Raw genomic sequence first — 15,099 nt, 5'->3', positions numbered from 1 at the left:
ATCAGATCACAGCTGCTTTCACAAAGATGTGAAAAGGCTACATTGCCTGACATCGTTATTAAAACGACAGTAGTTTGTGGTGCTCCCCCCATGATTCTGGGAACTGTAGTATTACACCACATACTGTATACTCTTATCTCCAGTAAATACTTTTTAAAGAGGCCCTATTTTGCTTTTGGGGTTCTCCATTTTCGTGTAATGTGTTTTATAGGTTTTTGTGCAAGTAAATGGTCATTGCTTTCTTCAGTAACATAGTGACATCACTATGTGACACTTGCACTACCATTGCCTAGTGCTCCAACACATTGTACGTGATATGCTAAGGGCCAGGACATCTTTTGAAGAGATTTTTGAACATAAAAGTATGGAGACATGTCACAATAGAGGCACTAAATACTAATATGAACCTGAACATGAGCATTATAGAGCCCCTCCAACATTTCCACCAGGACTGAAATGTTCAGGATTGCCACATTAAAGGCTCTTAGAACTTTAATTTCAATTTGAATACAGGACTTTAAAGGATCTTGTATCGCAATTTGACCTTCCTGGCTAAACAAAGAATGAAAAAATGTAAACTATTAGTTGGGATTTTACTTGTGTACCTGTAGTGTGACAGTTTTGGCACTCATAAACCTCAGACGGTCAAACTCTGAACTTGATCAAAATTGCTCCACTGTGCTGTTGACATTGATTTGGGCTTATCTGCTCAGCCGTCCCTGCTGAAGTCAACACTTCCCATCCCTGCTGAAGCCAACACTTCCCGCCCCTGCTCCTTCACAGTGCTTGCCTGAAAGCATTCACCAACAGGAGATTGTCTTTGACCTCCAACCTCAGCCCTGCAGCTGCAGCAACAGGACGTTGTGGTCAGCAGCTGGATGGATGCCAAGCCCCCCTCCTCTGTGAAAGGTTTCATACGGCAAATATAAAACTCTTCTAGGCGAAAACAAAACAAAAAAGGAGACACCAGAGAGGAGAACAGGTAGAAAAAATGATTTAAAGCAGAGCTGCTGAGGAGAAAACAAACATGGAGGAGCCGTCGCTGTAGGAGCGATCGCCTAAAGGCTGCCAAATGTCACATCATCTGCTTCTCTGTGGCGGATATGCAGAAAGGTGCAGAGGATTGTGGGTAGGCTGGCTGGCTGAGTCGGCTATTAGAACGAGTCGATCGTACAGCATCATCTGAATAAAAGCAGGATGAAGACGATGATTTCACAATAAAACGCCCTTCACACCGGGAACGGATTGTGTGTGTGGGAGTGTGTGACCTTGAAAGAAGAGGTTTAAAACCTCTTTAGATCTGTAAAAAAACACAATATGGAAACGTGAGGAAAGAAAGCAGAGCGGGCAGAGGAGGAGGAGGAGGAGGAGGAGGAGGAGGAGGAGGAGGAGGAGGAGTGGAGGCAAGCGGAGAAGCTCATTAGCTGAGAATCAGTTTGATGGTGGATGTGATCATTAGGGCCAGGAGGGATCAGACTCCACTGTCTATCCTCCCACCAACACTCATGCATGTGTGTGTGAGGATGTTGCAGTGCAGAGGATGAAAGGGCTCATGGGTAAAATCTTTTTGGCTCTCCCCCTCCCTTCCTCACTCTCTCGCTGTCACACTTATTTCTTTTTATCCCTTGTCTCCATTTTTAACCCCACACCGCACATCCATCCTGAAATGTTGCAGCTCCGACAAAAGTGCTCCTGATGAAATGGCGTTATTTTTACACCCGGAACACCTTCATTATTTTCCGAAACACCAGCGTTAAAATCAGTATCTGTACTTTGGTGCTGATGTTCACCAAAATATATTTTCGGTCCTTAAAATAATTTGTAAAAATGGTACTGGGCAGAGGTTTGTGCTCTGGGTGCTTTTATGGCTGGATATTCATATTAAACCGGGACTATAAATAATATTTTTAATAATTAAGCTATTAATTCCTCTGCAAATTAATTAATTGAATTAATTATTATAGGTTGGGGTTTGTTAAGGGTTAGGGGCTTAGGGTTTATATTTTAATATTATATTATCTTTTAATATTCATTTTAACTTCAGATTTGGTATAAACTCAATTTGTGAGTCCCTAAATAAGAAAAATAAATAAAAAGAAGAAATGTAAAAGAAACGAACGAAGGGGAAGGGGAAATCGGCGTTATAGGATCTGGTGTCGCAGAGCACACGGCAGGACAGAGTTAGTAGCTGGCGGAGCCAACGGCGTGACAGGAACCAGTGTTGGGGTTTCATAATCTGGGGTCAGTAGGCTAATGCAGTGCACATTGGCTTGAACTTCAATAAGATTATTTTCTGTGTCACTTTTCATTTGCCATTTTGTGCTTTGTGATTTCATTCTGAAAGGTAACTGGAGTGTCTCAGCCCAGCAGTGTTCACACTTTGCTAGCACTTTGTTCCTCTCACTAATCTACACAGGACGGCAGATTGTAGCGAGTGTCTGATAGCAGCAGCACGTAAACAGACTCACAGTAACAACACTAATCAATAGAAAGCACTGAAGTACAAACTGCCAGAGGGCAAAGATGAATGAAGAAAAGGAAGAAGTAAACAGTGCACCTGTTAATCCCAGAGAGCGACGCAGCGACGCCTCACACTCACAGGGGGGAGATCATTCTCTAATGTTGCAGTCAGAGAGGGGAGTTATTTACGCTGTCTGCAGGTTTGAAGCCGCTCTATTATCCGCTCCCTCCTGCATGCCTCTTATTCATTTTCAATTTCTATGTAAATCCATCTCGTGGAAAGCCGCGGTGCAGAGATGGAGATGGAGCCGTGGAATGCAGCGTGGCAAACCGCTGCATCGCCGCGCAGAGGTGGTTCTGCTTAAAACTGCAGCAAACAGATAGAGGGAGGGGGTGAGACGGGGGAGGCAGCTTAATTGGAATGGCCTTCACATGTTCTATTGTACGTTGAATTGATCCATCTCTTTGCATTTTTCTTTTATTCCCTTTCCTCTCGCTTTATTTCACTCTGCATGTAACAACAAAACGTAAACTGTGCATCTCGTCCACTTTTCTCTCAATCACCCCGCTCCCCCCTCTCTCCCTTCCTTTTATTTTGTTCCCCTCTTTTCTTCATCAAGGCCATGTCTTTTTATCTCTCCTCCCGCTACTCCAGCCCACACTCTCCCTTTCTGCCCAGTATGAATATTAGATGTTCAGAAAGACATGCAGTGTGAGTCTCAGAGAGTGGGATCAATGCTGCAGCACACACACATTCATGTGCGAGGCGGCTAATGCGAAGTCAATGACTTCTACAGGTGTCCTTGTTTGTGAGAAACAACTTTGCGTCATTTAGTTTGCACTGAAGAGCAGAACAACATAAGTTGCAGCAGAAGTCTTTTTGCTATCGACAGTCTCACACTTTCCTCTGGTCTCACTCCATTCAGCAGAGTGATGCTCTGAATGTGCAGGAGCCGGGTTCTGCAGCACAGCGACGGACACTCACTGCTTAGCAACAGGAAAACTCCACATCACACCTGTACTGCATTCTACCTTGTCTGATGCATGGGGTTTCATTTGGCTGCTTGTGGGCAAAACTGCAGTTTATTGGAGTTAAGCTCATTTGAAAAATATTTCAGTTTTTCAACTTAAAAAGGACCTATTATGCTTTTCTGACCTTTCACTTTCCTGCAGTGTGTTGTATTGTTTCTCGGTGCATCTAACTTGTCTGCAAAGTCTAAAAGCGGGTGTTTCTTTCCCACTCCCAAATATGGGCTTTTTTTTAACATTTTTAGACAATATTTTCTTGGGACTAATTGTAGAAATGGAAATATCACTCGGTGATAAATAAAAGAGAAACAAGTGCTTCATATCCATCCATTGACCAACACAGCAATGTTATATATATACAGTGCACAATGTGACGGACGAACAAAAGTACTGTATGAAAGAATTATGCATAATTTGTACACGCAAATATGTGAAATGAATATACTGCACTGTATTAGGACATGGAGTATGTTTGTGTGTGTGTGTGTGTGTGTGTGTGTGTGTGTGTGTGTGTGTGTGTGTGTGTGTGTGTGTGTGTGTGTGTGTGTGTGTGTGTGTGTGTGTGTGTGTGTCATCGCCTCTCTCCCTTTCACTACCCTTTGAATGCTGGAGCTGTGTTTCCATGGTAACACTGACCCCTGGGAGTCACACAAGCTTCTTTAGAATCCCTCTCTCTCTCTGTCTCTCTCTCTGTGTGTCTCTGTCTCTCTCTCCTGCTTGTCCATCCTTTCCTCCCACTCTGTGTACTTCTCTCTACCTCTTCATCACCTGTTCTCTCACAAACTTGCTCTTCTTCTCTTTCTCCTCTGTTAAAAAAAAAAAAAACCTCTTTGCTAGTTATGTGTTCAGGTGGTGGACACACTGCCGCGCACGCTCTGTAATGTCATGTGTCTACGGTATATTTACATTGCTAAATCACACACACACACACACACACACACACACACACACACACACACACACACACACACACACACACACACACACACACACACACACACACACACACACACACACACACACACACACACACACACACACACACACACACACACACACACACACACACACACACACACGAAGACTCATTTAAAATCATTTTCTCATTACACTAACTGTCCTTGATTTAGTCAATTTAATATGCTGATCAATAGCCTTCTAGCAATAACCAAACATGTTTCCTTCTCCCTCCCAGGCCAAGCTGATCGTCCCTAACAGCACGGCGGGGCTGATCATCGGTAAAGGTGGAGCGACAGTGAAGGCGGTGATGGAGCAGTCCGGGGCGTGGGTCCAGCTATCCCAGAAACCCGAGGGCATCAACCTGCAGGAACGGGTGGTCACCATCAGCGGGGAGCCCGAGCAGAACCGCAAAGCCGTGGAGATCATCGTCCAGAAGATCCAGGAGGACCCACAGAGCTCCTCCTGCCTCAACATCTCCTACTCCAACATCACAGGCCCTGTCGCCAACTCCAACCCCACCGGCTCCCCGTACGCCAACTCCACCGAGGTGATGCCGTCCGCGGCCGCCGCTGCAGCATCCGCCGCTTCTTCTCTGCTCGGCCAGGCTAGCTTGGCCGGGGTCGGGGCCTTCCCCACCACCATGTCCAGCTTCTCAGGCAACGACCTGCTGGCCATCACCTCCGCCCTCAACACCCTGGCCAGCTACGGCTACAACACCAACTCCCTGGGCTTGGGTCTGAATCCCGCGGCAGCCTCAGGAGTGTTAGCAGCGGTAGCAGCTAATGCTAACCCAGCAGCAGCCGCCGCAGCTAATTTGTTAGCATCCTATGCCAGTGATGCATCCACCAGCGTTCACCAAGCAGCGAGTCTCGGGGGCTTCTCTCTGGGATCCTTGGCTGCTGCAGGAGCCACCAACGGCTACTTGAGCGCCGCGTCGCCCCTGTTGGGGTCATCTCTACTGGCCCAGGAGAAGCTGGGAGAAGGAGCAAAGGAAGTGGTGGAGATTGCCGTGCCAGAAAACCTGGTGGGAGCCATCTTGGGGAAAGGAGGGAAGACGCTAGTGGAGTACCAGGAGCTGACCGGCGCCAGGATCCAGATCTCCAAGAAAGGCGAGTTCATCCCTGGAACTCGGAACAGGAAGGTGACCATCACAGGGTCTCAGGCCGCCACGCAGGCTGCACAGTACCTGATCAGCCAGCGAATCACCTACGAGCAGGGGGTACGTGCCACCAACCCACAGAAGGTGGGCTAAACCTGACAGCCAATGAGAAACGAGGAGGAAAAGAGCGGAAAAAAAGAGTGGGGGCTTGGGGGAGGAGTATAAAAAATTGAAAGTGAGAATGGAAAAAGGAGAGGAGAGCAAGAATGTCAGAAGGAATCGTCTGCGCCGTTTTCTTCTGCCCGTTTTCAGTATTCTCTATAAAAAAAAGAAATGTTGACGCAAAGCAAAAATGTGCTGAGAAGATGAGGAGGGAATGGAGCGAGTTATCACGCTGAAAAACCAAGAAAAAAATGTGTAACTAAATGTGTAAATAAGGTTTTATTACTTAACGTCTTGACCTTTCGGGATTTTTTATTGTTTTGTTTTATTGTTTTGATTAGTAAATTAAGCTGTCTGTTTGTTCGTTTGTGTATTGTGTGGACAGAGCTGAATGCCATGTAGACAGGCCGACTGCCTGAGAGGCGACAGGAAGTAGGGGGAGGAAGGGAAGGGAATGGGCTCACAGGGGGGAGGGTTTGCGTTTACAGGGTACAACCCAAAATCCCTTATGGAAGTAACCCTAACCCCTCCCTCCCCCTGAAGCCCACACTGGTCACCCTCCTGTAGGGTTTTTGTTTTTCTTCTAGTTTTGATTCGCCCTTCCGCCCCGCCTCCCCCCGAAGCCTCTCTCACTACTTGCCCACAGCCTTGCCTTCCCCTCACCCCCTCCCCCCCTTTTTACAAGGGTTTTTATAATGAGCAAGACTGCAAACTTAAGCCTGGTGTGCGAAAAAAGAAACGTCGTCAAATCCCCCCGTAACCCCATTTATTCTCTCCCCCGTCGTATGATCTCAACTCCCCCCTCCTCCCCTCTTTCTGGGAGATGAAGGAAGGGTGAGGTGAACTCGGGAAGGGGTGAGGGGCGGAGAGAATGAGCTGGGCGTTTCTTCGTTTGCATACCACCCTCTGTATACCCTGTGATGTATCCTACGAGCAGTGCAGCCCCAACCCCCCCCCCCCCCCCCCCCGTACTCAGCTCTAGTGTTTGAGATAGAATACCGAGGCGCACGTTGATGACCTCACGTAGTGCGAAACCGACGAGAGTGATACTGTGCAAGCTGCGGCAAACACACAGGATCTATGGCGTTTTAATTTGCAGTCTGCTTTGATGATTCTGTTATTATCTGATATTGTCACGATTATACGAATCCTCACCATCGTCATTATTTATTGATGAGTTCACCCATAAAAAGCTCAGTTGTTTCGTTTTTTTATCTGTGAATTCAGGTTGACATGAATGTAAATGAGACTATTTTTTTGTTTTAATTTAAATGAATTGAATATGAATAGTAATGTCACAAAGTGTAATATATGTCTTATTTAAGTCCAGTAAGAGAGCCGCCCCAGGCATTAATATCATTACAGTGAAGGATTACCTTATATATCCAGTCTAAGAGCAGAACAGGGAATGCGCACACACATGCACACATGTACACACTGAAACAAAACGCTAATGCCACATTTGGTGCTAGAAAAGGGAATTCACCATATCTATGATGCAGACTGCAGTGAGACCTCGAGATTAGCAAGAAAATATCTGTAATCACACCACAGGCTGCAGTGCAGATCTACGCAGCTATACCTCAAACGCCTCGTCGCCATGCTTGGCCATCCTCCCCATGCTCCAAAATATCCCCTATGTTCTAAATCTGTAGTAAAGCGCCCTGTAAAAATGGGTCTAAAATGTTAAATTGTAACCAAAATGAATAATTGGGTTCTGGGATGAGCTGCTACTGCTCAGCCTGTGGTCTTCCAAACCCAAACCCGGTCCAAGCAAGAGCACTTAAGACTCACAACGTACTACTGAGACATTGAGAAAAGGAAACACTGAAACATGGGGACTGTTTGTCCGGGGTCCACTGCAGATTCTGCTCGTCTCACTCCCAGATTTGCTATTTTAAGACAGCATGCACATCAGTAAAGGAGATAAATAGCCTCACTGATCTCTTATCAAGCGACCGTCCAACTGCATATGAAGGGCAGACATGATTTCCAACACACGTCCAGGGAGTTGTTTCTGCCTCTGGCAAACTGCAGGTTTCCCGTGGCAACTGCCCACTGTAGACCCAGAAGACTGCTGAAGATGCTGTTGTTTATTTTTTTGTTTTTTTGTTTTGTGTTGTGTTATATATATTGTTTTTTACAAATCGGAGTACACTGAATTTTTGTCTTAATGCACTGTGAAGCGAGGGATCGGTTCTCTCTGCCTATGAGGTCAGGGATGTGTGCTGTAGACGGCATCGCGATTGGATGGTTTTTTGTATGGCAGGGGAAAAAAAACACACATATATGAAATATATGTAGAATGCATATGAAGAACTTCACCAGAAATGTATCTGAATACTGAAGGAGGAGAAAGAGACTAGGTCGATGAAGAGGATCAATAAATTGGGGTCACGAGTTTGAGATCAATTAGAGTCTACCCACCTGTTGTCCTGGAAAATTGTTTTGTAATCCGAGGGTGGGATGTTGGGGGAGTGTTAGGTGTCCAGCAGCAGATTAAAGAGACTGGAACAAATTATAAATTCACTTTTCTATCGCTGTTTTTTTCATAAAAATTGATAATGTAATGTACATCCAATGGGCCAATCTAAGCCTAATAGGAGTGTGACGGAATGTAAAAATGCCAAAAAATGAGGAGGGAGTGCATTTGATCTATTGAACAGCCCGGTGAGGGGAGCGACTCCTCTAAGTTAATAAACAAATATGATTCTTTTGAAACCAATCCGACCCATAATGCTCCACTGTGCTATCGAATGTGTCACTCTCTGTTGGAGCGCCAGTGAGGGTTTATCTCCACAGCTTGGTAAGGAGGCTTCTTTACTCCCATCTAACACCATCCACTCTGTCCTCACCCTCCCTCCCACCCGTCCTCAGTCCTCCAGTGCACTCCCATCCTGACACCCCCCTCTCCTCCTACTACATCGCTCCATGGGTGACTATGTCTGGTGTTACGATCAATGCATGTCTGCTGCTTGCCCTAACAAACACCACAGAATGAGTCTCTCCTCTGTTTCCCTCCTCGGGGGGCCGGGGGGGGGGGCGGAGATGCCCTGATCTAACACACCACCACACCTGCAGAGGAGGTCCTAGTTGAGGCTGGCAGGGCACAGTGAACAAACACTCTTAGCTGTTGGATCAGTGCGTTTAAGTTTATAATACTTTGTTTATTTGGAAAAACTTGCTGCACAAACATACACATATCGTGAGGGAATATTCTGTCATTGATGGGGTTTGACTGGATTTATGTTGGGTTTCTTCGTGGCAAAAACCTCATAAGACCATATGAAGATAGTGGTAGTACTCATAGATAGTGTGCTTTTGTTCCACCGTAGAGCTGTACTGTGCTGTATGCAGTTAATAAGCTATTCTTCAGTTTATTTAGTGCATGTTGCTCCATCTTTGAGCGGGTAAATCATGCTCGACTTGTTGTTTATTGAGTAAAAATTACCGATCACAGCTTTCGTAATGTGAGGATTGGCTGCTTTTATATTTGTCAAATCATTGAAGCTGAATATGTTTGGGTCTCAGATTATTGGTCAGACTGAAAAAGGAATTTGGACAGGCATTTTCACAAGTGTCAGACATTTAAAAGACTGAACAAATATTCAATTCATTTGAAATAATATTTTGACCATTAATGCTGATTTGAAGAGTTTTTCTTTAATCGGATTAATTGGCCTCTACAGAAAAAGGGTGGACATCCTTTACCATAACTAGAGCGGGTTTATAGTTGTCCAATTTGCGTCATGGCTAAATGACATTGGATGCAGCACAGTGCGCTTACAGTGGAAAAACGGCATTGCTATTCCTGATATAGGTGCCATTTAAGTTGATTATTACTGGACGGATTTATTTTTCATCTCATTAATTAAACCATAGATAGATCCCTTTGGGTTTGTTATTTAAACAGCGGCTAATCTCTTTAGTTTAGGGGGGAGATCAAATGTGACGAGTACTGGAAGCAATACATGTCGTCCTGTCCTCTGCCCTCCGTCTGCCGTAGGAGCTTTGGATAAGATGCTGAATAGGTTTACATGAGTAGAAAACATTTCATTTGTGGAAAATGCTGCTATATAATAATATCTGATGTACTAAAAATACAACATATCGAAATATGTCCTTTAGCTGGAGAGGGTAGCTTCAAGTGGCAGTGTAATACAAGCTCTGTTATAAGCTAAGTTAACAATTGTATAATTCTAACCTGAACAAGTTAAAACTGTGCCAAAATATGTCTTTACAGAGGTAAATATGTTGATTTAAACTCATAAGATAAGAGGAGACATACTTTTATATTAAGAAAATGTGAAAAGTGCCAAATGAACCATATTTATAAGTGATGTATGAAGTGAGTCGTCCACGCAACAGTTTTTAAGAAGTAAAAGCGCCTCAGTGATTCAGATTGTTGAAGCCCTTACTGTTCCTGCCACAAGAGGAGGGACCGCCATGTTAGCAACGTGTTAACCAGTCATCTGGGAACTACACTTCCCAGAATGCAACAGCACTACGACTCGGGCTAGACTAATCAATACAGCGATAGGTTATAACGTAATTATGCGATTTAAAAAATGTGACTCGATAGCATTCTTAAATACAGCCTTTTATAGTTACAATGAAAATGTATTTTGTGGAAATAGATGTTATCTTTTTTGCACGTCTATATTGCATGATATCAAAGTGAAGCGTGGACAAAAAAAGATTTTTTAAAAAATCAGGCAGTGTGTGTCATTCATTTTTCAGGAAACAAATCTCTGCATGCCGATAAGGGTAGAGCATTTTGATATTGTTTTACACGCGTTGTTTTAGTCTGCCGACCGCAGGTGAACAAAAAGAAGTATTTTGTCGTTAAGTTGTCTAACCATCCTCAAAGGGATACTCTCGAACAAACCTAAGACTATTTTGCTACTTTCTGAGCGAGCTTGTACTAAACAGTTCTCAGTTGCTGCCTAACTTTAGACAGCAAAACTAATCAGGATTTAACTCTGAAGTCTGAGATTGTCCATGAATGTACTCACCTCGGAATAAGTTTGCATATCACTCCTCTGACCATCGACATGCAGTAGAGGCTTTCGTGTGTCTTTTTGTATTCTAAAATGACTAACCCTTGACGCAACACGTGTCGAGCTCTCAGTATAACTGTCTGTCCTTCTAACCCCCCCCTCCCCCACGCTAAGAGGCTTGTCTTGTCATTGATATGCACCTTATTGACTTTGACTTCAAATATGACTCGGAGCACCTCCAGCCCTGACCTCTGTAATTCAGTGTTGGGAGAGTCATAAAGAGAGTGTTTTGGGTGAAAACACCCCTTCGTCACCTACAACAAAACACTCAAACAAATCTTCCTGCTGCACTCTCGGTCTCCCTTGGGTGCAGAATTTGTGACAGATTGTGTTTTGACTCTCTTAATATGCAATCCAAGGCTCTGATTTCAGGGAGAGGATCAACACTGAACATTTCCAGTGTGCTCTCTCTGTCTCTCCCTTCCTCCCCCTCTAAGTTCAATTTGATTCTTTAAAGGATTCAATGTGGGAAAAAAAGAAGCCAAATAGCGCAATCTAATTCCTTATTATGCAACCAGTATTTGAAACGTTGGCTTCAATTAAATGTATTTCATCAACAGATTTAACACAACTGTATTAGGTTAATTGAAAGCAATAATATTAAGCTGAAATGAAAAATGATAGGTTCAACTTAATATTATTGCTTTCAACTAATGAAATACAGCTGTGTGAAATGTGTAGCTAAATACATTTAATTTAAGTCAGTATTTTCAGCAGAAAACTTCCCACAAAGAATCCTGCTCCCAGCTAAATGTTTGCACTAAACTCCCTGCTGTTAGTGTGCATGGCAGGCCGAGCAGGTGGGGGTGTGTGTGCGAGACTACTGTAGATGTTACTCTTGGTGTTTATGCAGCAATGTATTTAGATGTGCATGCTCCTCTCTCTCTTCCTCTCTCTGTCTGCTTTAGGCTTGTGGTGTGTGTGTGTGTGTGTGTGTGTGTGTGTGTGTGTGTGTGTGTGTGTGTGTGTGTGTGTGTGTGTGTGTGTGTGTGTGTGTGTGTGTGTGTGTGTGTGTGTGTGTGTGTGTGTGTGTGTGTGTGTGTGTGTGTGTGTGTGTGTGTGTGTGTGTGTTCTGCGATGTAGTCGGCTCTCTGCTTTTTTATTGTGATGTGTAGAGGAATGCAAACTTAACCCCCACCTGACCTCATGGCTTCTCAGTGGGTGTGGCTCTTTGACATAGTCCTCAGTTTCTTTTTGCCCCCTCCCCTCCACTGCCACCTCCACAAACCCACTCTCACCCACACCCACCCACCTCTTCCAAGACATATTATGGGACCCCTCCCCGCCCCTTTTTCACCCCCCTTTCCACCCAAAATCTCGGGCCCCATCGAAGCACCAGCAACTGTAGACTGCATTTGTCATATCACTGTTTTTCTGTTCCTTCTTCTCAGTGTTGATTTTTTTTTCTTCCTGGTTTTGATTTGTACTGTATGCTCTGTCTAACCTAGACCAGTTTTTTTACAAAATGCCATTTCTGTGTGTAGCCTGTTTACCCCTACACAACACACACACACACACACACACACACACACACACACACACACACACACACACACACACACACACACACACACACACACACACACACACACACACACACACACACACACACACACACACACACACACACACACACACACACACACACACACACACTCATACATACACACACACACACACACACACACACACACACAAACGCATACTCATACAAACACTCACACACACACACACACTCACCTCACACTCATACACACACACACACACACACACACGCACACACACACACTCATACATACACACACACTCACACACATACTCTTCCATGCCCTCTTTTTGCACTTTCACTGCCCACTCCTCCTTCTTTCTGCCCAAACATACACACACTTTCCTCCTCCGCCTCCCACGAGTCTCTTCTCTCGAGTGCCAAAATAGAAAACAGAGGGGGAAAAAAAACAAAAAAAAAGACAACAACAACAACTACCATTCCAAGCGTTTCTTTGAGTTGTTCTTGTGTGTCGGACATCCATCCTGGAAGCACCCATGAAGCCAGCATGCTCCGCCCTCATAACATGATGTCGCTCATGACGCCTCAACTGAACAGCACCTTGCCCCCCCACCACCACAACCACTCCTCCTCCTCCTCCTACTCCTCCTCCTCACCACCCCCCACAGAGCTAAACCCCGACAAGGATTAACCCCCTGCAGGTTGGCTACCTACCTGCTGTCCTGCCTCTCAACCTACCTTTAAAAAAAAGCCCCACCGCTCATGCCAGCTGCTTTCCTAATTCTGTCATCTCTTCAGCCTGTGGGACTCCATTGATTGTGTGCCATAGTGTTGGGGGCACCTCTCCCTCTCCTCACCCCCCTCCCCCCTTCTCTCTACCCCTCACCTTTTCTCTCTTTCTATCTCGCTCCATTTGATTTTTCTCGATGGGAAAGATTCAAAAACTCCATTTTTTCTAATGATGATTTTTTTTTGTCGTTTAACATCCAAACCACGCACGCCGACACACGCAGGAGTGTTTACGCACCGTCAGCTGCGCAGCCATCCTCTGTCTTCTTGAACTTTTTTGAACTTTCACCCCCCTCATGAACTTTATTGACCTTCTTCCTCCTCCTCCCTTCTGTGTTCATCCAACTGTTTGGACGATAACTCTCCATTCCATCCCCAAAAACCTCTCTGAGACTGTGCAATGCTAGCTGATATGATTGGATTTTTTTTGTTTGTTTGTTTGTTGCTCATCATTGGGGACAATTCTCTGAGATATAAGTCGAAAAACAACAAAAAAAAACATATGAAAGGAAGAAAAAACATTCTAAAAAGAAGTGCAGACAAACAAAAAAAAGAAAAAAAAAGACACTAAACAACTGTTTCTCCACAATTTCATTTTGTTTCTCTCTCATTGTAAATATTTTTGTCAGATTTTTTGCCGAGCTGTAAAGAGAGAAGTGTTGAGCAGAAAGGGGCCGGCAGCATAAAGAGGTACTAGTGGACGCGGTAGACGATCACTCTCCATACTCCATATCGGCTAGTTAGGTCTGCCTGTATAATCGGCTATGCTACTTCTACTGTGTTAACCTGTGCTGTTGTTATTAGTGTTGATTTACCTACTGTATTCGCTGTTTAGCTTCCATGTTGGTTAGCTTTAGATACCTGTGCTCATAGAAGAAGAATTCTGACCTTGAGAAGTAGTCCGAGACATTCTCAACGTAGGCTTGTTTTCGTACATTTGTTGGTGTTTTCCTAACAGTGAGTTGTAGTGGCGCTAGTTTTATCGAGTTATTAAAAAATGCTTGGTCGTGTTAGAGACATATCATCGAGGAAAACTCGGCTCCTCCAAGTTGGAAAAAAAAAACAGGGAGGGAGACAGAACAAAAAAAAAAAATGCTCCTCCTGGGCTACAGAGTGAGGAAGCTGAGCTGCTAACTTTTGTGCAATACAGTCCTAGTTTACATACCATAGAATGCTAGTTTATAGATGATTAACCTCTACAGGGGAAATTCGAACACCCCCCTATCCCGCGGCACATCAGAGACATGTTGAAAGTATTAAAGTGACGGCGCGAGATTAGACTCCATTATTTCACCGCATCGCTCTGAGCTCCACTCTTGATTTATGCTGCCTGCCCCATCGCCCTGAGAACACCACATGAGCTATTTATTTCTCAGACTATTATTATTATTATACTATTAATAAATAACAATGAGAAAAAGGGAACGACTGGAAAAAGGTGAATCAATATTAGTATTGTTTTGTTTTTATTTTTTAGTATTTTAGTGTTTGCTTTTAACAACATTCATTAACTGACTTAAAGAGTATTGAATATTTAATGTAATTGTAGCATTGTGTTTGTAAAGAGAAAAAAAATCCTAGTGAGTTGTGTTTCTTGACTTGTGGATTACCAGTGAAGTGGGCAATCTAGTGCTAATATATATGAGGTCTTTTTTTAAGGATTCTTATTTTGCGACAGCAACAGCAGTCATTATAAATGTTCATTTTAGCATCACCTGTCTTCCGTTGTCTTATTCTTCACCTTCCACCACACTCTGCATCATCACAGTAACACATCGCAAGTCTGGGGGAGGGAGTTAGTGTTTGTGTGTGTGTGTGTGTGTGTGTGTGTGTGTGTGTGTGTGTGTGTGTGTGTGTGTGTGTGTGTGTGTGTGTGTGTGTGTGTGTGTGTGTGTGTGTGTGTGTGTGTGTGTGTGTGTGTGTGTGTGTGTGTGTGTGTGTGTGTGTGTGTGTGTGCATGTTTGTGTGCATGTGTGTGTAAATGTGTGTGTAAATGTTTGTCATGAATGTAAATGTGAGTGTAAATTAACAAA

At 44.2% G+C, this 15,099-nt stretch overlaps 1 protein-coding gene across 1 annotated transcript; it reads left to right on the top strand.

Moving 5' to 3' along the window:
• Nucleotides 1-4,571: 4,571 nt before the first annotated feature.
• On the top strand, nt 4,572-14,780 carry LOC307037029 (RNA-binding protein Nova-1-like). The gene has a single exon (XM_079677739.1). The coding sequence runs from the start codon at nt 4,664-4,666 to the stop codon at nt 5,699-5,701; it is 1,038 nt and encodes a 345-aa protein (XP_079533865.1). The 5' UTR covers nt 4,572-4,663; the 3' UTR covers nt 5,702-14,780.
• Nucleotides 14,781-15,099: the final 319 nt, after the last annotated feature.

This window comes from Notothenia rossii, assembly GCF_949606895.1.
Source record: "Notothenia rossii genome assembly, chromosome: 4".
Lineage (NCBI taxonomy): Eukaryota > Metazoa > Chordata > Actinopteri > Perciformes > Nototheniidae > Notothenia > Notothenia rossii.
Note: the sequence above shows the minus strand (reverse complement) of the source record. Positions and strands in the feature narration are given on the sequence as shown.